At 40.6% G+C, this 25,360-nt stretch overlaps 1 protein-coding gene across 2 annotated transcripts in view; it reads right to left on the bottom strand.

Moving 5' to 3' along the window:
• PLA2R1 (phospholipase A2 receptor 1, 180kDa) overlaps positions 1-24,547 on the bottom strand; it is a 99,506-nt gene extending 74,959 nt beyond the window's left edge. For both annotated transcript variants that reach the window (XR_001145719.1, XM_012728593.1), the window contains exons 1-3: positions 24,204-24,547; positions 9,822-10,205; positions 7,294-7,467 (exon numbers count right to left, since the gene is read on the bottom strand). Coding sequence is in view for 1 of the 2 variants with exons in the window: in XM_012728593.1 (XP_012584047.1) it covers positions 7,294-7,467; positions 9,822-10,205; positions 24,204-24,321 (676 nt within the window). In the remaining variant the exon portion in view is untranslated. The remainder of the gene's footprint in view (positions 1-7,293; positions 7,468-9,821; positions 10,206-24,203) is intronic.
• Between the last annotated feature and the right edge of the window lie 813 nt (positions 24,548-25,360).

Below are 25,360 nucleotides of genomic sequence, written 5' to 3'. Positions count from 1 at the left end.
AAGGTACAAATGCTTTCTCCCGTATCAAAATGCTAGATGACATAAAAGAGATCCAGTAGGAATAGAAGTCTATAATGAACATATTTTCAAATAAACATTGAGAACAGGAACACTGATATTTAGTTTAAGAAAATGAAAGGAAGCAAAATTCATGTGTAAAACATTGGCCAAGGATTGTACTAATTATGCTTAAATGTAAATTTAATGAAGTATGAAATGTGGATCTGAAATATGAAGTTTATTGAAACAACAGAAAAGGAGGACCTAGTTTGGATGTTTTTGCTTATATTTAAAATCAAACCATACATGAATCAAGCAGTCATAAGAGCCACCTGAAATCCAACTCAGCCAAAGAATTTCAAATGTAGAAAATGTGAGCCATGCGGCCACAAGAACACAAGTGATGGGTGGGTGCTCTGCTCAAAGCGAGAACAGTGTTTTCCAGAAAGAAATAGAGAGTAATTCAATAGCCCCTGCAAGAAAATCTGGGACATAATGTACATCTATCTTCAACTGGGAAATTCATATTAGCATATGAAGAGCTCTGATATGTTCTATAGTAAAGAAATTGCTTAATTTAAATCCAGATTATTTCAAACATATTTTGCAATGAGATCTTTTCTGCCTTTATTTTTCCCCCCTTCATATTTAGCTGTTTCCCTTAGGAAATGGAAGCTTTGTTTTCATGTCTGGTTGCAATTTCAAGTCTGGTCCAGAACTGAGTTAATTAAGCAAAAGTTACTGGACCCCATATATAAGGTTATCTCTGGGGTTTCCTGACTGACACAGGTATTTACAGAGAGACCCAAGAGTGAAGGAGGGCAGAAGACAAGGTTATCACCAAGTAAACTTGAAGGAAAGAAAAGGGAAAGATAGGAGGCAATTTTTAGTAATCATCTTGCTCTGGTGAGTAAAACTTCCCCATTGACATTCAGTTCTTGCAGTTTGTCTACAGTTAAAATGCTAGGCCATTGCTGAGATAGCAAGGCAATAAAAATTATCAGATGTCAGTTAAGCCACAGTGTGACAACCAAGGCCAGGAGGGAGGAACAGGGGGAATTTAACAAAATTTCACTGTGCTTGAGAATCTTTTAGCTAGCTAGTAAGAAAAATACAAATCCCTGGTTCTCAGTCACAGACATTCTGATTCAGTAGATCTAAGTGGGAATCAGGAAGCTATATTTTAAACATATTCCTGATTCTAAGGCATATGGTGCACAAAACAAACACTGGAAAACACTGGCCTGGAAAGAAAGGTTTAAAGCACTTCCTAAGGAGAATAGGTGTGAGTAGCCTTTGGCCACTAGCAGATAGTAGGATGGAAGAAGGAGATATGAAGTGACAGGGTGTCAGAAGGAGTGTTCTTATCTCTCCATGGGGAAAGACTGGACAACAAAACCTAATAGTAAATCCCAGGACACAGTGTTGAGCATAGTCAAAAAAAATCTGGAAGACTCTTAAGTCGACCTCATTATAATTTAGCCAAGTTTGTACTTTCAACAGGACATAGACTGAACTATGTAAATAAAATCTTTTTTTTTAATAGTAACTTTATTGAACTCTATACCTTAAACAGTTAAAATGAGAGGCTTGCAGGTAAGCTTGTCTGTACTGCAGTTTGTTGTATCTCCCTTAGTTTTATATTATCTGTGCAAGTTCTCAAGGTGTATCAAAAGGAAACTTCCACTCAAATGTTTTCAATAGCAGTCCACATTTTCTTAACAGCTAAGTTTGTTATTGAAATTTGGTTTTAACTAATTTTTAACTGAAATATAAGGATTTACATTTGTATTCAGGTAGGTAGACACAAGTTCTCATTCTGTCTCTTTAGGTCAGTTGCCTGTCATCCATGGATCTTATTTGAAAGTTGTAGGGTAACAGATAGAATGCCAAGTGCAGTTCTGGGAATTGGTGCTAGAATGTGCTGGCCTGATTTCTCTTTAGGTCCGAAGGCCTTATTTCCCCAGATACCTATCAATGTTAAGCCTTAAGCCTTCTTTAAGGATCCTCTTAGTTGAGACTTCCCCCCCTCCTCTCTTAACAACAGCAATTAGCAAACTATGACAGGTCATTGCAAGAATATAGACAACTAGAGACAAGTCCAACCTGAGAACTCCTCATAGGGTCATCAGGTCTGTTTCAAGCTCCCTCTGGACATTCTTGCTCTCTTCCCTCTGCCTTCACATATGTATTGATCTCCAGAGCACTCCCTAAGAAACCTTGGCATATTCACATCTTGTCTCAGAGAGTGACCCCTAGGAACCCACTTAGCACAAGCTCCTACATTGGCCTGGGGAAAGGGGGGTCACATGGGTTGCAATTAGTTCTCCTGATTCTTCAAGTATTGTCTCTCTAGGCCACTGAAAATACAAGGTTAAAAGCTGGTGTCTCAGGTACATTCCATTATTCCATTTGACACCCTGTCTTGATTATTATAATTTTGTACAAATTTTGAAGTTGGAAAAAGAACTTTGTTCTTTTTCATGGCTATTTTCATTATTCTGTGTCCTTGAAATTTCCACATGAATTTTAGAATGAGCCAATGAATTTAAACAAAGAGGCCTGTTAGAATTTCCATAGACATTGCTGTAGAAGTGCCATTTTTTGCAATCTTCTGATTCCATGAACATAGGAAACTTTCCATCTATTTAAGGTCTTCTTTAATTTTTTTTCAAGTGTGTTTCATAGTTTTTGGAGTATAAGTTTTTTTACTTCTTTTGTTCATTTTTCTCCCAAGTACTTTATTTATTTTTTTGATACTACTATAAATGGAACTTTCTCATTTAATTTATGAACTTTATTTCAATTATATTAAAATACAATTGATTTTTGAATATTTATCTTGTATCCTGTAGCCTAGTGAATGCATTTATTAGTTGTAGTAGATTTTTAGTGGATTCCTTGGGTGTGTGTGTGTGTGTGTATGTGTGTACATGATATAAAATCATATCATATTCAAATTAAGATAGTTTTACTTCCTTTTTCATTATGAATGCCTTTTATATAATTTTCTTGCCTACTTTCCCTGACTAGAACTTTCAGTACAGTGTTGAATAGGTGAGAGTGGACATCCATGTCTTATTCCTAATTTTAAGGGGAATGTTTCAATCTTCATCATTAATGATATATATTAGGGTTTTCATAGATGTCCATCATCAGATTGAGGAAATTCCCAGAGGGGGTGGTGAGACAGAGTGGGGAGCAGAACAGGCAGATGGATGAAGTACACTGCTGAGGGGAGCAGCGGGCAGGTCAGGAGAGGTCTGCCGCGCCATGTGGTCACCTCTGGGACAGGCGGGGATCGAACTCATGCGGAAGTGGCTTTAGATTCTCAGTGCTGTGCTTTAACCCGCTGCGCCACCAGGGGGGGCCACCTAGATATTTTTTTTTTAAAGATTCATTTATTTATGCATACAGAACTGGAGAACAGGCCAGAGATGCAGGGGTGGTGAGAGGATTCACCAGAGACAGAACAGGCCGACTGATGAAGGACACTGCTGAGGGGAGCAGCGAGTGGGTCAGGAGAGGTCTGCAGTGCCATGTGGGTCACCTCTGGGGTGGGATTGAACTCATGCTGAAGTGGCTTTAGCTTCTTAGTGCTTTGCTTTACCTGCTGCACCACCAGGGAGGGTCCTGTTCCTAGATTTTTGAGGATTTTTTTTTCCCTGACAGAGGTATATTTTGTCAAATGTTTTTCTGCATCTATTGAAGAGATCATGTAGTTTTGTCCTTCATCCTATTGATATGGGTTTTACATTAATTGATTTTCAGATTTTAAACCTGCATTCTTCAGTAAGTTTCATTTGATCAAGTTGTACAATTCCTCTTATGTGTTATTGAGTTCTTTTTGTTAGCATCTTGTTGGGGTATTTTGCAGAAGAAACATTGATCTTTACTTTCCTTTTCTTGTTTTGGAATCTAGATAATACTGATTTCATAGAATAACTTGGGAAGTTTTCTCTTGTCTGCTCTTTTCCCATTTATTTTTTATTTTTATTTCATCTGGTAAATAGAATATTCCTTGTTAAAGCCATCAGTGATTTCCATGTTGCCAAATCCAGTGAAAATTTTCAGTTCTTGTCAAATCAGACTTTTAGCAGCATTTGCAAAGTTGACCTTCTCTTTCATGACATACTCACTTTTTTGACTTTCCATGCCTGACTACACTTTTACTTCAGTGGTTGCCCCTTCTCAGTCTCCTTTACAGCTTCAATCTTCCTTACTTAGATTAAGACTTGAGGTTTTAAGAGATGCCCCTAAGTCCCTTTCCTTTCTTTTACATACACACTCTAGACTATTTATCCCATTCCCCCCCCAAATCCCTTTCCCAATGCTCAACTATATAGAAATCTCTTGCCAAGCCACATTTCCAACTGATTGACTCAAATAAAATCTGTTCCAACCTGCATGTTTAAATTTTTCTCTTTCAAATCTGTGTTAACTTAGTTATACAGATCAGAAGCCTGAGCTCTTAATTAACACCCCACTTTCTCCCTTATTCTCTAAATTTGTCCTTATATGTGAGGATCCCAGGTTCTGGTCAAAAACTTATGTTTGATTTTTAGCTCTGACTATAGTTCATTAACAAGGCTTTATATGACAAGCCTCAAGGGAGAAGCTGCCCTCCCCATGCCAGATTGGTACATAGCTAGATACAAAGACAATCAGATGATTCCAGAGGTCAGCATTTAAAAAATATTTCAAACCAAGCATGACTTTCCAGCGGTGTAATACACAATCAGATAGAACTAGAATGGCCCAAAATTGCCTCTCAACAAACTCAGAAAGACTCTTATATATCATACTTATTACAAATGAGGAGCTATAGTGACTATGTTTTTTGTCACATTCCTCACTGTTAGTATGTTTGTGTTTATCAGTACTAAATTTAAATTTTGTTCAATCATAAACTTAAAAAACATCAGCATCATTTTATTGAAATACTAAAAACTTCCATATAAGAAAGATGGGATACAAAAGTATGAGTCTTTACTATGCTCACTTCTCTCTGTCCCATCCATTGGTTGACCCCATGGAAAGAGCTATCAGTTTGCTCAGATTTAAGACTCCAACACGTCATTTTGAGTTATGTTGATCACCAGGAACTAAAAAGTAACAAGAAAGGAAGAAAACTGAAACTGTAATTGAGCACTATACAAATAAACATGCTCTCTGCTGGTTGTACTAAAGGTCAGTAGAACTAGAATCTGGCAGGCTGTCAAACAGAGGAAACTTCTGAACTGTAGGAAGATGAACAAATATATAGTATGGGGAGCAAAAACCCTGAGTGCCATGAAACTAAGGCTGAGAAACCATAATTGGCTAAAAGTGACAGAGGAGGGTGATAGGACTCTTTACAGAAACTCAAGGACACTATTGTAGTTTACAGAAGTGTACCAGTATTACAGCCATGTGAAATACATGTTAATTTATCAGTATCAGCTTATTTATTTTTAATAATGACATCTATTAAAGATGAAAATGGAAAGAGAAGATGACAAATAATGTAACATGATTCCATAATCCAAAGAAAGTACGGGTTACATGTACATACATCCACATACATAATTTAGATTCAAATGGAGAAAGCTGATAATCTGACAGTTATTAAATAATGCTTCCCTGCTGGTTGGTGAAAAGCTGCTGTCTTGCGCTTCTCAAATATTCATTGTTGCCTTGCAACTCTCCTTCCTCTTCATATTCCAGTAGTTAAGGAGTTAAGATCAACAATGGGCCTCCGGGATTGCTAATCCCTATACTAAGTTCTCGATCTGACCCAAATCATATTGGCTTAATATCTTAATATCTTAATGTCTTAATATCACCTCTGTATATAGATGCATGTTTCACAGAATTACATGAATACTATGAATTGTCTGATGAAAAATCATCTGCAACAGCATCAACCACACCAGTTGTCAAAAGAAAAAAGAAGAAGCAATGCTGGGGTCCCACAAATTGAACACACTGCATCTCTGACACAGGCCAGGCTATCCCCAGGTGGATCTACAGCTTCTTATCAAATATAGTCTACATTTTTGCCCTGTATTCCATCTAGGTGCAAAATGCTTTGAAGAAAGAGTTCTAAGCCCTAATATTCTTGGTGTTCACTACTATACCTAGACTATTGTTTATTGATAGAAAGTCATTGATACAGAAGTGCATGCTGAAAGGATAAGTTAGATTTGATGATGATGTAGTAATGATGACACTGATGTCCATGGCTAATCCTGATGAATACCTGTCATGTGCTGGGTACTCTCTTAAGTGTCTGAAATTGACCATCTAATAGGACCTTCCCGATAACCCTAGTACACACCACTGTCTCCATTATGGAGAGGAAATAGAAACTCAAGATCTTATTACTGGGGGGAAGCAGAATGTCAAAGTTGGTCTGACTGATTTCAAAAGTTAAAACTTTCTTATTTACTAGTCAGATTCTTTAGAGTTGCTCTATTTATTTATTTTGTATCAAAGTCAGTTTTTCTTTTTCTTATATATATATGTAGAGGATAGGTAGTCTTGGAAAATAAAGAGAAGGTAAAAGCCATATTTTCTGATTCACAGGAACCAAGGTGAAGGACACTGACTACAAAAGAGGAAAGTATATATACATATTCCCCAACACTTAAGAGACATTAGACACCTCTTGAAGAAATAAAACTAAAATAGTGAAGTAATTACTGGAAAAAAGCTAGAACATTGCAGCTGTCACTAGACCTTGAAAATCAAGTTAAGAAAAGAAAAAAGATTTTGTGGTGATACCTGAAAAACAAGTAGTAGGGAAAGAAAGAAAGATCATCACTCATTGATGAGAAATAATGAGGGCAACAGAGATCTTAGATCATCAAGGTGCCAGATGATGCCTGGACTTGACAGTGAACAAGAAAAGTAGTCGAGTAGTGGAGAAATTAAGGCAGTTCACAAGTGGAAATGGATTGAAAGGAGACCTGAGTTTTATATAAATTTAAGTTTGTTTTGAAGCGTTCAGCCCAGAAGCTGGCATTAATGAGATCACAAAGTATTATAATTTAATTCTAGTAAAAGCATCCTTATGCACCCAGCTTAATGAAGAACAACTAATTAACATCTTTTGAACATAAGGAAAAAAAGGAATAAAACCCAGGATTGTCTTTTGAAGGCAAAAACAAACAAGAAATCAAAATCTGGATAAATGGAATCAGAGTGCTTATTCAGACCTCAATGAATCACTCCCCATGCTTTCCTTTAGAGACAGCTTTCTAATCATCTCTGATTCATTCATGACATACGGAGAACACATTTCATTCTTACTGGGATCTGGGCAAAAGCCCCATTTCTCATCTCTTTCGTATCGGCTTGTGGTGGCGCACCACAGGGAGTGGTCTTCCCGCCCTTCCCGAGTACACTCATGATGCCACTGCCGGTTGTACTCGAAGGGGAACATGCACGGGGTCCCGTGGGAGTTCCCTTTGATTGTGTACAAATCTAGGAGGAAGAAAAGTACAAGTTAAGTAAGTATCTGTCAGCTTTCTCTTTGGATACTGTCATATAGTGAGTGTATTTTTTACTCAATGGTACTTACGGTGGGTAAGGTGCTGGATCAACCAAGCCCTCGGGCCCTGACGTCTAGTGTATGTGAAAGTGCTCTGCTCATGTTGGGTTCAGAGGAGGTAATGTGCATTAGAGAGTGTGTTTATTTACTCCTCTACTTGTATATTTATTGTGGTGCATTGCTATAGAAGCATACATATTTATGAATGGGTAAGAAGGAAAATAAAGCAGAGATCTTATTTTAAACTATCTTCCAGTTCCCAAATCGATCAGTCATCAGCATCTGAACTTCAAGTGTTTCATAGGAATTTATTAGTTTATTCACTCATCAGATCTTTTTTAAGCACTAGGCATATATTAGTGAACGAACTGGCAAAAGTTTTCCTTCACATGCAGCTTCTGTTCTAGACAAACAGAAAGCAAATATGCAAGTAAACATATTTGTCACATTGTGTTAAGTTCCACAAAAAAAAAAAAAAAAATAGGATAAGAAGACAGAGTCAGACAGAGTCTGTATCTGTGTTGTGTGTGCTTATGAGAGTATTATTTTAGATTAAGGTGGCTGATGATTGTAAGAAATGGGTGAATTAAAGATACACGTTTTTGAAAAGAATTGTTCTTAAGTAAATTGACCAAGGACAAAAATGTGTGGGGGGTAAATGAGAAAATAGGGTAAATGGGAAGTAGAAGTAGAATCGGGCCATGGGTGTTGGTACAGAGATGGCCAGCTTTTACATCGTGGACTTTGGCCTTTTCTCTGGGGCTTATGGGAAGTTACTAGTTATGAAAAGGTATTATGATCAGATTTCTACTTTTAAAAATGGGATGCAGTGTGGCAAACAGGGCCTGCATAGGAAGAGGACAAAGTGGAAAGGTTAACTAGGAGGTCTCTTCAATAGTCCAGGAGAAAGATGACAGTGCCAAGGTGGCCTCCTAGCTGCTTTCCCAGAGCATCTCAACAATTAATCGTCCTTGGCTTAAGCAGGAAACAGTAACATCGCATAACTCAACTGGGACTTTCTACTGTGGGGGGGTGTCTTGTCCACTCTCAATTGATTCAGTAGGTCCTAGAGCAAAATACCCACACCTTTCCCCAAATTGGCAAGGCCTGAGCTCATAGCATATTTCAAACTCTAGAGATGAAGACTGTTTAGGAACTATAGGTATTTTAGGATATATCTTCTTATTTCTGTCCTGTGCCTTCTCAGTCTTGCCCTCCATGCATTGTGATTTTGAGTAGATAGCTAAAAACTCAACATAAAGTCACATTTCAAGTTCTTCCTTAGAGATGTAACTTATTCTGAGAGCAGGCTTGTAACCCTTGCATTATTATAAAGAGTGCTGAAAATGCTTGCTCCTGACTTTCTTTTTATTCATTTGTTATATATACAGAAGAAAGTCCTGGCTTAGATTTTAGGCATTTCTTGCTCTGCTTCCTAAGACTGGTGAGAATTCTAAGAAGGATAATTGCTTATTAAAAATCATTCCTGAGCAGCATCAGGACAGGCACCACATCTGTCCTGTGGGTCTTTGTAAATCAAGTGCTTGACACTGTGCTTGAAAAATAGTGTGTGATGGATGATGAGTGGATAAATAAGTGAATGAAGAGACTAAAACAGAACCTGATTGTGAGGTTTCATATTGTCACTATGCTACTTTCTTGTTTTCGTTTATTTTTAATTACACAACAATTACAAAACTATGAAGAAATGAAAGTCCCCTTGTGTTCTTGTCCCCTGGCACATACCAAATATCCACTGGCAATAGTTTTTTTTTGCTTTAAACTCCTTGTAACATTGCCCTTCTAACATGCCTTGCAATGTGCCTGCTGACCAGGCATCTGGTGACATCGAGATGCCCTGCAGTCACACTCCATCCAATGTGCTGAGTTTCTACAATAAGTGGGACAGTGGCAGGACAGGGAGACTCTTACATTCATCCTTCCTAGTTTTTATTGCAAAGATTTTTCTTTGAAAAACATTTTCTGTCTCCCTCTTGTCCTGTTTTTTTTTCTCTCCTCCTTTCCACTGATTCCCAGAGCTAAATATTTTCTCTCTGTATACCTTTAAATTCTGAGAAGTTTTCCTTCTTTAGCAGAATTCAGTCAAGTGCATTCCAGGACTCCAGGAGTTCTTTTACAATGAGTAAGCAACTAAAATGTAGCAGCGGGAGTCACTTGAGCTTCTGAGTGCTGTGTACCTCTTTTGTATAGCAATATATTTTACAAACTATTGTGTAGGGGCATGCTTTCAAAGTATCTGAGTGTGTTGATATAAATAATTGCTTACCTTTGTGCAGATATTCACAAATGCCTCCATCATCTGACATGTAGGAAATCCACTTATGGAGATACTTCCTTGAAGCTACGAGCGTGTTATCCTGTTTCGCCTGAACCATGTACTGGAGTGGGCCTGTGATCATCTTCCTGCTACAGCGCCACTTCAAGGAAACGTGGGTGGAGTCGCACTCATATAAACCTAATGGCTGCTCTGGATTAGATAAATTCAAGCCTAGGCACCCGCTACCTCCTATGTTAAAGAGGTGGTGGTTTGAGACCCATTTCCATAGCATGTGCTTGTTGGGGAGCTTGCAGTTCTCCAGGGTTAGCACAGATTTGCCTGCTTGGATGCATTTCTTGAGGCTCTCACTTTGGATAATGAATATTCCTTGATCTGAAACAGCAAAATAGAAGGCATGACATGGAATTTTCATATACAATTAACTAGTGTCACAAGCACTCCAGTGTGTGTGCCTAAGCTGTGATCTGTCATAATTAACAACCATTTCAAACAGAGTTCAAACAGAGTTGATGGATAGGCCCACTAGTAGTGTTTTATTTGCACAAAAAAGAAGTTTCTTGGGAAACATTAATGGACTTGTTGGAACTAAGTCCATAAGAAACCCCTGTCCTAAGTATTCTATGACCATCCAGTAACAAAGGCTGCTGAGAATCTACTAGAAATAGTACTGGTAGAGAAGGAACTCACCATAATTGGCTACTCAGGGCTAGAGAGCAGGGGCATTGGGTGCTCAGGGCTATGGCCATACTGGCTTCTTCAGTCAGTGCCTTAAAGTCTCAGAGGTGGTAGCTGAATCAAAAGCAACTGAAATTTCTACCCAAAGAATCTAAGTGAAATTCTGTTTTCTAACTAAATATAGGATGCAATGCTAGTGAGAGAAATATTTGTCCTCATTTATTTTCTGTATTGGGCTCATCGGGACTAGAAATGGAAGGACATTTGCTATGGAAATGCACTCTTTGTAGAAACAGGCTTGTTGGGAGGCATGGGCAGCAGTAGATAGATACCAGGACACTGTTGAGACCTCTACTTGCCACACAGATGCTAGAGCACCATAACAGAGGCTAAACCACACAGGCCACATAGACATGAGGAGAAAGTAGCAGCTTTTAACATACCCCAACCCTCTGAACCCTTAGAGGTAGAAGAAGGGATTTGGGTATTTCCTGTGGAAAGTTGGTAGGACCCAGCCAGGAGGTATGTATTAGCTTCCTGGGAAGAGTCTGTTATAACAACTGTGAATTTGTCCTTTCACCATTTTTTGAAGGTAAAAATCATGTCTGATTTTTTTAGTCTCAGCACAAGTGTACTGAGCACACTATAGAGTCAGTCAGTGCTGGTTACTGAGTGGGCATGTGATCTGGCCTCTGGTTACTGAGATTACTCAACTTACAATGTCTGGTCATGCCCACTAACTGGGCTCTCCTCTTACATTTTACTTCTTGTCCATTCTTCAAAGTCAGAAGGGAGTTTCTCAGATACCCTAGAAATGGTTTGGTTTAGGATAAGTCAAGTGCATGGCAAGAGCATATAGGGACAGGCAGAGGCTTTCTATACATTTGGAATGGAGCATGAACGTCCTCACATATCAGTGCACAGGAACAGTGCTTCATTTTACTATGTCTTTCTGCTTTTCCAGTGTCACTCAGCTTAAGGACTGACTTACAGTAACAAAAATCACTTAAGACACTGTTAAAAAAGATTGTTAATGTATTAATGAAAAATATATTTCACATAATAATTGATAACCTTATAACCATGTACTGGAGAAGTTGAATTAGTTGTCAGAAAACTGGTGAGATCACCATCTATCAGAGCAAAAGAGAAGGAAGCATGGGTGGGTGTGGAGGTGGAGGAGAGAATGAATGGTTTTAGGGAGATTACATTTCGATTAGGAAATTTGTTTTCCTAATGAAGTTCATGTCTGATGGTTATTCGTAATAATCATTCAAAATAAAATATCTCTCACCAATGGAGTGTGAACTCTAAAAGTTAACCTCTCCAATTCTCCTTTCCACTTCCATGCTTGGTTAGGATGTTAATCTTAATTTCTAGTGTAATCTCTGAATGACTTTCCAACTAGCTCAGAGTTCTATTAATTTTTCACTAAAGGATAATTATTTTACTGTACTCATCCTGTAGTTTAACTTTTATATCTGTGTTCAATTATCTCTAACTCTATAACATATAGATTGGAACTCTGCCCTCTAGGCCTTGGACCTGACATAGTGTAGTGGGAAATGATTAAGTGCTCTAGAATCAGACAGACCTACCACAGACTGGTCTTACAACTTTGAACACATGTCTGGATTATTGTGAACGTTGAATATCTTTGAACTGGGAATATGTGATACTAACCTCATAAAGACTATAAGAGTATTCCATTAGAAAATCCATGCAAAGCACATCGCACATGATTTTTGGCATGGAAGCCCTCTGTAAAAGTGAGGTGGTATTATTATGTTTATTGTTCTTCTGGTTTTCTACCTGTAGATTCTGTTGTAGATTTCTTCGAACACTTAAATTTCTCTTCTCTCATTAGCACATAGGCAGGTTCACTTAAAAAAAAATACTTTTCATTGAAGTAAAATTAGTTTATAACTTTATTTAGTTTATTTTTATGTTAGTTTCTTTAGTACACATTAGGTGTAGACTTTAGTTTTAACCAATTCTGAAATAACATTATTACCTTTTATGAAGGAAACATTTTTAAATAACTAGATAACAAAATTCTTGTTTTGTTTACTCAGTAAGTGTGTAATCATGAATTAAAAATATCTGTTTTTGGTCTACAGTACCTGTACAGTGGGTCTTTCCTATAAGAAAGTGAAAAAGCCATGATGCCGATAAGCAAGGATAGACGGGTGAGTTGTGTGGTGGTCTATAAGTAAGTCAATATGGAAATTACATGTCACTGAAATTGTGGATGAATAAGTAACATTTCAAAATATCAAAATCTTTGTGTTAAGAGTAAAGGAGTGGTAGAACCAAAACTTCAGTAGTCACACCAGCAATCATAAAAATGATGTCCAGAGCAGAAGATATTAGATAAACTTAATCCCAAACTGTTCAGTTTTGTGGTCCTACTTGCTTTCATGCTTCTTGCATTTAGGATTTGGCTTTGGAAAAATTATTCAAAATATATCATAAGCAAGTAGCTCTGGTTTACCAGCAACAGTAAATATGCCACATTCAAAAGGATACTATGTCATACTAAGCTAAAAAAATGACACCAAACCATGTTCCCATTAATAGTAGAATTGGTTCTAGCATCATGTATCTCCATAAATTTACATAAGAGAAAATTGTTTTCAAGTAGATATCAATGTTCTGATTGTTAGTATTGTGCATATAGGTTGTCTGTAACAAAAATATAAAGTGAAGCCACTGATCCTTAGTGTCTGTAGAAAGATTTCAAAAAGGGTGAAAACCAAATGTGGGAGGAATCAAGATTGATTATATATGTCAAGGAAATCAGTTCTGCTTGAACACTGATTAAGTGATTAATGAAGTACTGCCAAAATTACTAAATCTCTTTGCAGTAAAATGTTATTATACTTCCTTTCATAATTATAAATTTAGGAGGAGGAGAAGGATTGATTTACTGGAAGTAATTTATAAGCCAATTTTCATCCTTTAAAAAAATCCCATGAAAGACAATGATTCTATTTCAGAGTTCCTCTTAGGAGATCACTATAGACTCACCCTTGACTCTAGCAGATAACATGCTCTTTTCTAAGCAATGGGGAAGAATCAATGTTGAAATAACATTAAGGTATTCTTTTTATGCTTGCATGTAAAATATTATTTCCATTCATTCATTCAACAAGAATTCGTTGGGTGCCAGCAATGTGTCAAGCACTGTGTAGGGAGATCGAGGAATTATTTGCTTCAATATCTGGAAGCTATCTTTGTTTTGGAGTCATGGGAGTTCTCCTAATTAACCAAAAGAAGGAAGTACATGAGTTTCAAAGAAAATATAATAATGTGGCCCTCCCTGGTGACGCAACAGGTTAGGATGCAGCACTGCAAGCTAGCCGCAGTCGCTACAGTGCAAGTTTGATCCCCAGCCACAGAGGTGATCCACATGGTGTGGCAGACCTCCATTGACCCACCCACTGCTCCCCTCAGCAGTGTACTTTATCAGTCTGCCTGTTCTGCTCCCCAGTCTGTCTCTGGTGAAGCCTCTTACCGCCTTTGTACCTCTGGCTTGTACCCCAGTTCTGTATGCATAAGTGAATATTTAAAAAAAGAAAACATCATAGTGCACTTAAACTAAACTCATAAAGACAAATTTTAAAATGCAAGAAGAAAATAACCCAAAATTTAAGTTACTTAATTTGTTCTTCAGCTGATGTCATATTTGAGAGTATCAGGACTCTTCAGACCTTTCTGCATGGTGTGTATGTATGTATGTGCGTGTCAGCATTGTTTTAGATCTGGGAATGAATACATGTGTGAAGAAAATATCCAGGGTGCTGCACTAGAAGATTTCTCATTTAGACGGGATAAGACAGTCCATGAGCAGAACAGAGAACAGTCTGGAGAATATGTAGGGATCTAGCCAGGGAGACAATTGGTGGCAATTCAACAGGTAGTGACAAGAATGGGAAAGAGGGAATGGTTAGACTCTAGGTATCAGAGAGATAATTCAAAGGGGAGGAGAAGGCAGGATTTCATATGAGCATTCTGGAAAAGGAAGACACAATGCCTTGCTTTCTGCCTTCAAGTATTCAGTTGACTATTAAACTCTGCCTATACTTACATGCTATGAAGCTGGAGACTACAATTAGAGTTTGGTACCCAGATGGAACAGTGACAGCTAGAGGTTGCTGTAGGAAGTCTCTTGAATCTTCACTCACAGCACCCCTAGTGATTACCTCCTTTTGGTGTCTTTTTTTTGCTTTAAACATTTCAAAGCTGATTGGAGTTTTGATGTCTTAAGTGAATAAGACATGATTTGACATGTTAAAGCATGGTGAGGTTTGGTACTTTAAACAAAACACTTGAAACAAAGAAGACAACAATTCCTAAAGAAGTTCTCTTTTAACAGTAGACATCAGGCTTGCAAATGGCTTTCTCTATGCCATATATTACACTAAGATGGTAACCACCTAATCTATACACAGAAAGTCAGCCTCTCCATGTTAAAGGAACTGGAAGGAAATTACAAATACATGGTTGATGTTAAGTGCAATGTTTAAGACCAGCTATTAGGGAGCCACAGCTTTCAAACTGCAACCCAATTTCAATCTCCTGTCCCATTCCTTAGGGCTAAAACCTTTTCCACTCCATCCACCCACACAGCTGGGGCTGGGCTCACGTACATCCTGCCCTGTATCATCTTTTGAATCTGCCTGGATACTTGCTCTTCTGACAGTATTTCAGTTTCGACTTGGGAGGCGTCCAGGGGCCAGTGAGGAGGGCATCTCTGAAGGGCAACCAATCTGAAGGTGAGCAGCTTCTCTCTCGAGATGTACTGAACTTTTCCAACTATACAAATTTGGTTTTGTCCTGTCTACTGCACCATGGATTCAGGTGTGATTGTGTTTCTTTCTTAGATTACTCTAGCAGTAAGGGATGTTAAATCTAGTCCTGTTCATGGCTGAATGATGCAGAAAATCTGGTTCTTAATGTGACCTTTCCAAATCGATAAGCAAGGAATTTGTGATGTTTGTAGCATGTGATGTTTGTAGCATGTAGCTGGCTCTTCCTCCATCACTGCATGAATATTTGCATTTTATCCCCAATTACTGGAGGTTTGGTGTTAGTCTCTAACTCAATAGCAACTAACAAACCTGTGGTTTCTCAGTTGTCTTACATGAAACAACAAAAAGTTAAGTACATTTTAAAATATCTCCTTGCTGTGGTCAGAACTTTCTTCTCTTTCTCTGTCCTAGTGTCTCTGCCTTTGAAGCTTCTTTACTCTCCTGCAACTTCTGAACCACCACTCCCACAGGCCATTGGGACCCCTCTTGCTAAATCTTTTATGTGTTCTGTTTCATTCTGTCTAATCTCCCCAGATATTCACTGCAAGTTTCAAGAGATATACAATCTCTTTCTCACATTGAGGGGGAGATGGTGGTGACGAGGGGGGTGCAGAGGGGAAACAAGACAAAGCTTAATGAGCTCCAGTTTTCTTGAATTCAATTGCCTGTTACTAACCTAATTGAAAAGTGAGTTAACCTTTTTGTGCCTTCCCTGGTGGCACAGTAGGTTAAAACACAGTACTGTGAAGGTATTGCAGTTACTGCAGCAAAGTTCCATCCCTGGCCAGGGAGGTGACCCACATGTCTTTAACTTGAAAGTACCTAAATATCCTTCATAGCAGGCTCTCTTGTCACCTTCTAGACTGTGTTGAAAATATATCATCTTAGTTACCAGGAAGCACGTTGTGGCAAGACTCAATAAGACAGACCATTTTAAAACTTCCCTCACAAATGCTGCATGTAGAACCCTTGGGGAGATGATTCAATGACTGGGTCACCCAGACAAACAAAACCAGTAAACAATTCTACCAACTACTAACGTAACTCTGGAGATGATGAGACAACACTGAAAACAGATGTGTTTACACTGAGCGACACATCTTAACTTCTTTGAGAATACAGCTATGAAAATAAAACACACTTAAGTGGGAGGCAGAAATGAAAACAAAACAACTTTTAATGGTAGATGCATGCTTAGACCCTGTATTAATTTGCAGGGTGTAGGGTAGATGGACGTTATCAGGTTTTTTAGCCTTCTGTCCATTAGCATCAATGAACCACATCTGTGGTCTTGAGCATGCCTGATGGCGGCCCCTTAAGCGTGGTGTGGGTGTGCGTGGATGGTCACACCTGAGCTAGAGGCTGAGCATATAAGGGTGGCAGCACTGGATGGGTGGGGCAGAGGATCATAGGGCGGAGAAGAGCAGAGGGCAGTGGAGAGCATCAGAGGAGGGCTAAGAGAGGAAAGAGCACATGGAGATTTGTAGAGGGGCCCAGGTTGCTGTCCCCCTCCTGGTGTGTCTCCCCTAACCTGTGGGGATGATGCCAAGGGTGCCACGGTTCTCTTTCAAGCTGCCTGAAGCTATGATGAACCCACCCAGCCTGGGATGGTTACAGAACACTAGGGCTACCATAACAAACTACCACAAACTGAGTGCCTTACAACAAACATTTACTGTCTCTCAGAGCTGGAGGTGTGGCTGGGTTAGCTCCTGAGGCCTGTGAGGCAGGATTCTTTCCAGGCCTCCATCCTTGCCTTGTAGCTAACTGTCTTCCTCCTGTGTCTCTTCACATACACTCTTTCCGCCTGCGTAGGGTGAAGTAATTAAACAGGCTTTTCGTGCCACTAGTCTCTATGGCTAGCTGCAGTCTTGATTGTGTTGATGCAGGAGGTGCTTGGAAGCGTGGGTATGGGGCTGCCTAATTGTGGACACCTGGAGCATGGGTGCATGCACATGTGAAAGTGTGCACACCTGTTCCTAGGAGGGAGGAGCTATAAAGGTGGGGTCAACTTGGGGTGGGGCAGGGCTTAAGTTGCTGTCTCCCAGCTGGCTTGTTTTCCCCTGCATAGTATTAAAACCTATGAAGATGATGCTGTGAACTGTTAGGAAATGGTGAACTTACCCAGCCTAGGATGATTGCAAAATAATGGTTACATTATTAGTGAGAATAATATGATAGCAAATCTTAGTTTTGGTCAAGGATAGTGCAAAATGGCAACAAAGACAACAATGTCTGTAGTTAGGTAATCACTTTGAATTTCCTGTTTATATTTTCATAATTGAAAAGGAAAATTCTCAAGAGCAGAAGGCCAAAAGCCAGATATAGTAAAACTTTTATTAGCATAGTTGTTTGGAACTGTAGTCTGGAAAGTAGCAAATTAAAAAGTCACGTGATTACACATGAAGCAGAGTCCGATTGTGTTGTGTTCAGAGCCGAATATGTAGAAAGCCTAATAATATTCCACCAGTTTTCCTGAGTGACTTTAGAAAATACTTTTCCTTAAAGTGACTTAGTGTGATACTGTTAAGGCACTTTTTGTTTACTCCTTTTATAAACTTTTGTTTACTCCTTTTCTTTTCACTTTGATCAATTAAAAATTAACCATAATTTATGTTTCCAGTTTTGCTTTGGAAATTCTAAAAGGATTTCAAAGATACTTTCTAAATAAGAATGGAGGCAAAGTTCTGATAATGCCTCAAATATATTACTTGGCTAGATTGTAGGACAATTCATCACACAGGATGAATACAGAAGAGGCAAAACAATGGACTAATTTCTTCAGAAAATCTGACATAAACAAGCCATTTGTTGACCCAGAGGACAAGAGCCAGCTGAGGGGACAGCTCACTGTGTGTGCTCAGTGACCTTCCCAGTTATTGGCTCCACCCTGTATTGTGTGGTGTCAGTTACTGTGAAAACCAACAGTAGGAAGAGAGATCAGGTTCTTAATGAGAATGAGCAGAAAGGACCAGGGAAACTGGAAATCTAGACTGACTTCTAAGTTTGTGAGGAAAGAAGGCCAGGCAGAGAACTGGGATGAGGAAGGTATGAAGTGGAAGAGATTCTTCTAGATGAAATACAGAGAAGGGAGAAATGGAGCCAGGTGTTTAGAATGATTTGCTGCTGAAAAGGGCAGCTACACCAGTATCTGATCATGCTTACTTAAATTCCAAATCTCCAGATTAGGAGACTGGCTCATTGCCCAGGGGTGTAGGATTTGCCTTGAACAACAACAACAAAAAGCTCTCACATTTCTGCTTTTGAAAATATTCACTCCCACACATGGAAGTACTGGTTTGTAAAAGGCAGAGCTGCAGGCAACAGACTGAACTTCTGTTCCTTCTGCCACAAAATCAAGTTGTATGTACCTCCCCACTCCCGCATCAGACAATGGGAAGCAGAATGAACCACTTTATGGGGTTATGAGGACATCCAGGGGTCCTTTGCATTAGAGCCTGAGTGCTTGTTGGAACCTACATATTGCAAGACCCTAATATGCAAAATACCTAATCCTTCATCTGTAAATAAACAAAGGGGGAGAATGTAGTAATAGCCCATGAGACTGCGGTGGGTTAATGTATGTCAAATGGCGGATAGTCACTACTTTCCAGACAAAAACACCGGCAAGAACAGTAAGGGGCATTTTCCATTTTTATCTTAGAAATGAGAGCTATGGGGGCGGGGTGGAATATCAGGGTCACCATATCTTCCCACTACTGCCTCAGGGCTGTGACTCTCGTCACCCTTTCAGAAACCTCTCCCGTGTGGCACCTCTCTTCCCTATCTCCACACCGGAGTGTACCATCTGAACTTCTTTCCCACATTCACTATGTGATACCCACAGACACCCACCTCAAAGCCTTTAATTTATACATAGACAACACAATGCTTAGGCCAGTCTTTTTTCCACCTCAGGTAGTGACCCACAGATGGGTCAGGAAATAAATTTATTGTCATGACCAGGATTATGACATGAAATAGACTGGTAGAAACACACCATGTTAGGGTTTGATTTAAAGGAATTTTTTTGTTTCAGACATATGTGTCTATACAACTCTAGACACTTGTTCCTTGAATCCTCTGCTCCAAGAAACTTCTCTCCCCTTTTCTCCACTTTGGGGCCCTTTCCTCCCTTCCTCCCTTCCTTCTATTTATTTATGCATACAGAACTGGGGTACAGGCCAGAGGTACAGGGGCAGTGAAAGGCTTCACCAGAGACAGGGTGGGGAGCAGAACAGGCCAACTGATAAAGTACACTGCTGAGGGGAGCAGCGGGAGGGTCAGGAGAGGTCTGCCACGCCATGTGGATCACCTCTGGGGCTGGGAATTGAACCCTCAAGTGAGCAGCTGTGGAGCCTAATCTACAACCACACCCTGGATCTGGTCACTACTGAGAATGGATCCAAAGCTTGGAATTCACATTGTTTAATCCCTCTCCCACCTATTTTTCTGCTACTCCTATCTCCTTTCACTAATATTTTTATTTTCTTGTATTTTTTTTAAAACTATATCTCTTAAATCAAAACTTTCTGCTCCTCAATATTCCCGATGGAACTGACTTAGCTCAGGCCATCAATGACTTTCTTCATAGACAACTGCTTGACCCTCCCATATGGTAGCCTTGCTGCCCTCATAATCACCTGACATTTCTAAACAAGAAAGTGTGATCTGGTTCCTCACTCACTCAATCAGAATTTTTTGCCTAAGCAGCACTTCTAACCAAACTCTCCATTTCCTCATTTCTCTCATGCTTCCCTATAGAGACCTGTCCCAGCTTCTTGTCCTGTCGTGACCCTGTTCTGAGGAGTATTCCATCCACAGGCCAATGCAGCAATACCTCTCTGCATATCTCACATCCCTACCGCAGCCTCTCAGGAATTTAGGGGCCCAAGGATGCTGTGGTGGCTACACATGAAAGTCCTTGCAAGTCAAACAACAACAATAAAAATCAAGTCTCAGAAAAGACTAAACAGGAACCACTATGCAGTCTCTGGGAGAGGTAAAGAGAAGGTAGTTGCTCTGCCCAGTGTCAGTTCTGGGTTTCCCAGAGGCCTGGATGCACAAGAGAACCTGTGCTTGAGTCCCTTTGACCCTCACATCCAGCTTCATATCTGCTGGGTGACCTTTAAGGTGCATCTTTCCTTGTATCCAGAGTGGAACTTTCTGTCCATGGATTACTGTTGCCTGGCACGTGACTCTATACCCTTACACAATGTCTATACCTCCTTCTTTTCCTTCTTTTCTCCAAGTGGCAACTACCTGCTTACTGTCCTTTTATAAGTCCTCAGTACTTCAGGCCTGTCCCTCTCCTGCATCCTTGTAGCACTTTTTCATTCCTTGTTCTCACCTGCCATGCTCTTAGGTAATTGTTTCTGTTGCTATACTGTTTTGAACTCTCAGACTCTGGGCACAGTGTCCTATCCCACTCAGAATTTGAACCTGCCAATCTGGAAGTGAGTAGCAATTTCTGTTGGTCCCTTACCACACTGCCTACCCTGGAGGCCATTTACCTAAAGCATTTACCTTGGACTCTTTCTTTCTCACCACCTTTCACATGCTTTGAGTTTCCTAGTCTGTGGGTGCTCAGGCTGTGGCCAGGGTACCCAGAGGACTGCCTCAATCAGTGGTAGGGTGATTGCAGATAATAGCTCCAGTTCCTGCCCTTCAGTGGGTCCAGGTGTTCTCCACCATCCCTCACGCAGAGCGTCTATGAAATGGAGTCCTAGTTACCTGTAATGGCTTATATTCTTCTTTTTAAATACATGTCTTGGCCCTCCCTGGTGGCAATATGGGTTAAAACAAAATACTAAGAGGCTGTCTGCAGCCACTGAAACATGAGTTTCTAATCCTAGCCAGGGAGGTGACCCACATGGTGTGGTAAACCTCTCCCTACCCACTGCTGCTCCCATCAGCGGTGTATTTCAATTTCTGCTCCCACTCTGTCTTTGTTGACACCTCTCTTCTTCCACACATCTGGCTTGTACCCCAGTTCTGTATGCATAAATCAATAAATGTTTAAAGAAGAATAAATACATGTCTTAGGGATGGCATATAAGTGAACCCAAATCAAGAAGGGAAAATAAGCACTTAGCTAGTGAATGAATAACGAAGGCTTCAACCTATTTATCCTGTTGGAAAGGCACAGGATGTCAAGCGATAATCTCTCTCCCTTCCCCAGTTTACTTCTTCCCAGGTAGGATCTATGGCCGAGCAACTTTGACCTCTTATCCTTATTTACTGGCCACTCAGGAGAACTTTCCTTGACATATGCAACAAAATCCTTTTATTTGCTTATGTTCTTTTTTTTTTTTTTGCAACTTGCTATTGAGACTATGCCCACCTTCCCTGGGATGTCCACATCCTGCCCATGCTCTCCCAATAATTGAGGTACATGGCTGAGTGAAGGTATCAGGTGTTAGCACTTGTGAGAAGAGCTAAAATTCCTTATAGATAATTGCAGTAGGAGACAGGCTACGGACATGCCAGCTACAGAGTTGTTCACATGCAGCTAACAATTATTAGAGGGCTGTCAGCCGGTCAGAATGGTCTGTGCTGGTCAGGAAAGGGCACACTGGTAATACTAAAGCAAAAGGGCAATGCTGTGAAAAAGTACTGGTATTAACTTTATTTTTACTTTTGAGGAAACTAAGGCACAGAGAAGTTAATTAACTTGCTCATGGTAATGCAGCTGGGAAATACTAGAGCCAAGATATGACCCCAGATAGTCTAACTCCAGAGCCCATAGACTTAACTATAGCTATTGATTTTATATTTTTGAATATAAAATTACTAATAATTAAAAAGTCAGCACAATACCACCATCATCTTTCTCCCAAGTGTGTGATGGTTATAAAACTTAGTTATCTTGGATCAACTAATGCTACATATCAAATAGTACATTTCAAATAATTTAGGTGAAAATACTGTAAATATGATCTGCCTTCCCAGAACATAACATCTATCTATCTATCTATCTGTTTGTGATTAAAGGATATGATTACATATTCCTTATTAGTGGATATGGAACTGAAATGGGTACATATCATTTCCTGGTTGCTCTGTAGATATGTAGATGTCAGTCATAGCTAAAGGAAGTCACTGTTGTACAATGAACACAGGGGTAACCCGAGATACTTTAAAACATTATTTTAAAAAACCAGGGCTGTGCCTCAACTTCTACATTTGCAAATATATGGCTGACATAGGTAGTGTCTTAGTTCTTTTCCAATGTTAAACATTTCCATCTTTGTATAGACAGAAAAAAACTTGAAGTCCCACTGATGTGGGTGACTGAAGTCAGGGAGGGGACCCCGTAGAGGACTGGTATATTCAATGCCACACAATCTGTTTTTTAGAATATCAGAAGGAGCATTTCATATCTGAAGAATCTCTGTCAACTATGTCAAATGCCTTAATGTATGCAAACTGTTACCTTACACAAGAGGGAACAGATAGCTCTAACTTCAGAGTGTTCTTGACTGCTAATAAAGGAGGCACTAATTAGAAACTTTCTCAGACTAGAATTTGAATCAACTACATATAGAAAGACTAAGCCCATCACTGCTAACTCTGGCTCAGAGGATCACCAGCTGCGTGTCTTAATTCAAATTTCTGTCCCACAGGTTGTTACCCTGTTCTAAGTAACTGATGTAAAGCACTGCATGGCGGACACTTAATGAAGATAATTTTAAATGCACAGTAGCATATTTACCGAACTGACCAAAAATGCACAGGTTTCTGATCAATGGCCGTTTCAAATAAGAATTACTCAATCTGTCCCTGATAAAGTCTGTTGGGAGGGCTAGAAATACAGTCCAGAAAAGATAATATCAAAAGTGTATACATAATAGAAAAAGAAGGAAAAAGAAATGAACACAGCCACTGATCACAGTGTGTTTTACCCCTTCTTTTCAAACGTATCCCCCAAAGGCAAGAGGATGGCGGCTGCCCAGAAAGAAACTCCTGGTTTCTTTAATTTCCTTCCCTTCCTTAGAGGCTGCTCATACAGCTATTCCCAAATGTGGGCCTCCCCTGGACAACCTCCCTTTATGTCTGTTTAGGTTCCCTTTTGAGGCATCTGCACGGCATCTGCGCCATAAATGTTGGATTGATCAGTGTGTTCAGACATATTGAGGGGGCCAGGGCCAGGGGGGTTTGAAGGAGCTTCTGCTCCCTGGGCGCCATGTGTCGTACAGACGATCTGTAGCTCTGTAGATGTCAGTCTTACAGATGATCCTACAGATGCCACAAATCCTATTTTTCTGATCAGAAAAACAGAGGAACAGACGGTAAAACACTGCTCATCTGCGCCATTAAAGCGCCTGTCCAGCTCTGGTGTGAGAGGCATTATTAAAGATTAAATCATATTTCTTGAAGGAGTGGAAGGGAGAGACCTGATCTTGTCTGGACCGCAGGTGTCCATGCTCACCCAGAGCGCTTGCTTTGGGAAGGGACAAAATGGAACAATTATTTGGCTGTGCTAAATCCGATGTGCGGTCGTCCTAAACAAACACCCCACTGGAACTTGTTTTGAAATGTTTCATAATCTCCAGTGCCGGGCTCATCCAAAGCCAAAGTCAAGTGGAGTTGCTGCCTCCCCATCTGCTTCGGGCAGAGGACTCGCAGGGCGAGAGAGGGAGTGCATAGCCGGTTGCAAACTGTTACTTTATACAAGAGGGAACAGATAGCTCTAACTAACAGATAGCAGAACCAAATGTGCATCCTCACGACTTTCCCGCAACTGCAGAAACGCGGCCACCCTAAACCTGGTTCGCCTCTTCTGCCCTGTCCCGCCCGCAGCTTCGCCCCTTCGTCCTCTCCCTGGACCACCCCCGCTTTCGACGTGCCCATCTAGTCCCTTCAGCAGGGGGACACTCACCCTGCCCCTCGAGGACCTGTTCAGGGGTAAGCGCGGTCGCCGAGCCCGCGGCGCAGCCTGGGGGCGCCCTGAGCAGCAGCAGCAGCAGCGGCGGGAGCAGCAGCAGGGGCGGTGGCATCGCTACTCGCTGCGCGCTTTGGGTGCCCCTAATCAAGCAGGCGGGTGCCAGAGCCGCCACCCCAGCGCCCGGCCCTGCCCCGCGGTAGGCGAGACTGCGGTTCCCTCCGCGAACCACTCTTCCTGGGGGCCTCGCCACCCCTGCGCCCCGGAGGCACCCCTATCGCCACAATGTGGGGCACACTGGGCTCTGGTCCGAGGGACCGGAGTCACGGAGTTTTCCCCTGCCCTACCCACTCGGGCTTGCAGAAGGAGGAGGAAGAGGAAGAGGGGGTGGACCATCTGCCCATCCCAGAAATTCCTGCCTCTGGGGTGGAGAGAAAGGAGGGGTGAAGCTGCCCGATGCACGCTCCCACTGCGTCCTACTTTCTCTCTCCTTCCTGCGCAGGCCGAAGAGCTGTTGGGGGTGGGGGTGAAGAACTCAGGGACAGGAAGTCTGACATCTGGGTTTTGCTAGCACCAGCTTAGTGTAAACAGAGCTGCTCTGAGATTCCGTCGCTTTGGGAACTGTCCAGACGCCCTCCTCTGGAACAAGGAACACTGGAAATCCCTGGGTGCTACAGGGTCTCCACCTCCTCACTCAAAAGAATTCCCTGAAAGTTCTTCCATGGTTGAGTTCCATTTCGTTTTAAAATAACCTTTCCCTTCCACGTCCTTGGATCTCCCTGAACCGACACATCCAACAAATATCTGGGTTGTCCCACTTTACAGTTTAGAAAACAGGTCTATAAAGGCAAAGTGAGTGCTCTAGGTTACTCCTTAATCTAGCAAGTTACTCCCTAAATCGGTAAATAGGAAAACCTTGACTGGAATGTAGTGTTTCTAATGGTAGTCTTTAAGTAATCAGCAGTACACTAGAAACATTTACTGTTTTTGAGAATTGCCTAATAAAAGATCTTTTCTAAGTAGGGCCTTAACATCAGTGATTAAAACATGAGACGGAGAAGACATCAAAATGGACCAAAACATAAAATAATAAATAAAATTGAAAGTAGGGGGTATTTTGCAAGACTGTGTACCCTTTCGGCTGCTTATTAGTC

This window comes from Condylura cristata, unplaced genomic scaffold (assembly GCF_000260355.1).
Source record: "Condylura cristata isolate star-nosed mole 26May11 unplaced genomic scaffold, ConCri1.0 scaffold00002, whole genome shotgun sequence".
NCBI classification, from domain to species: Eukaryota; Metazoa; Chordata; class Mammalia; order Eulipotyphla; family Talpidae; genus Condylura; species Condylura cristata.
This window is presented reverse-complemented; position numbering and strand designations above follow the sequence as displayed.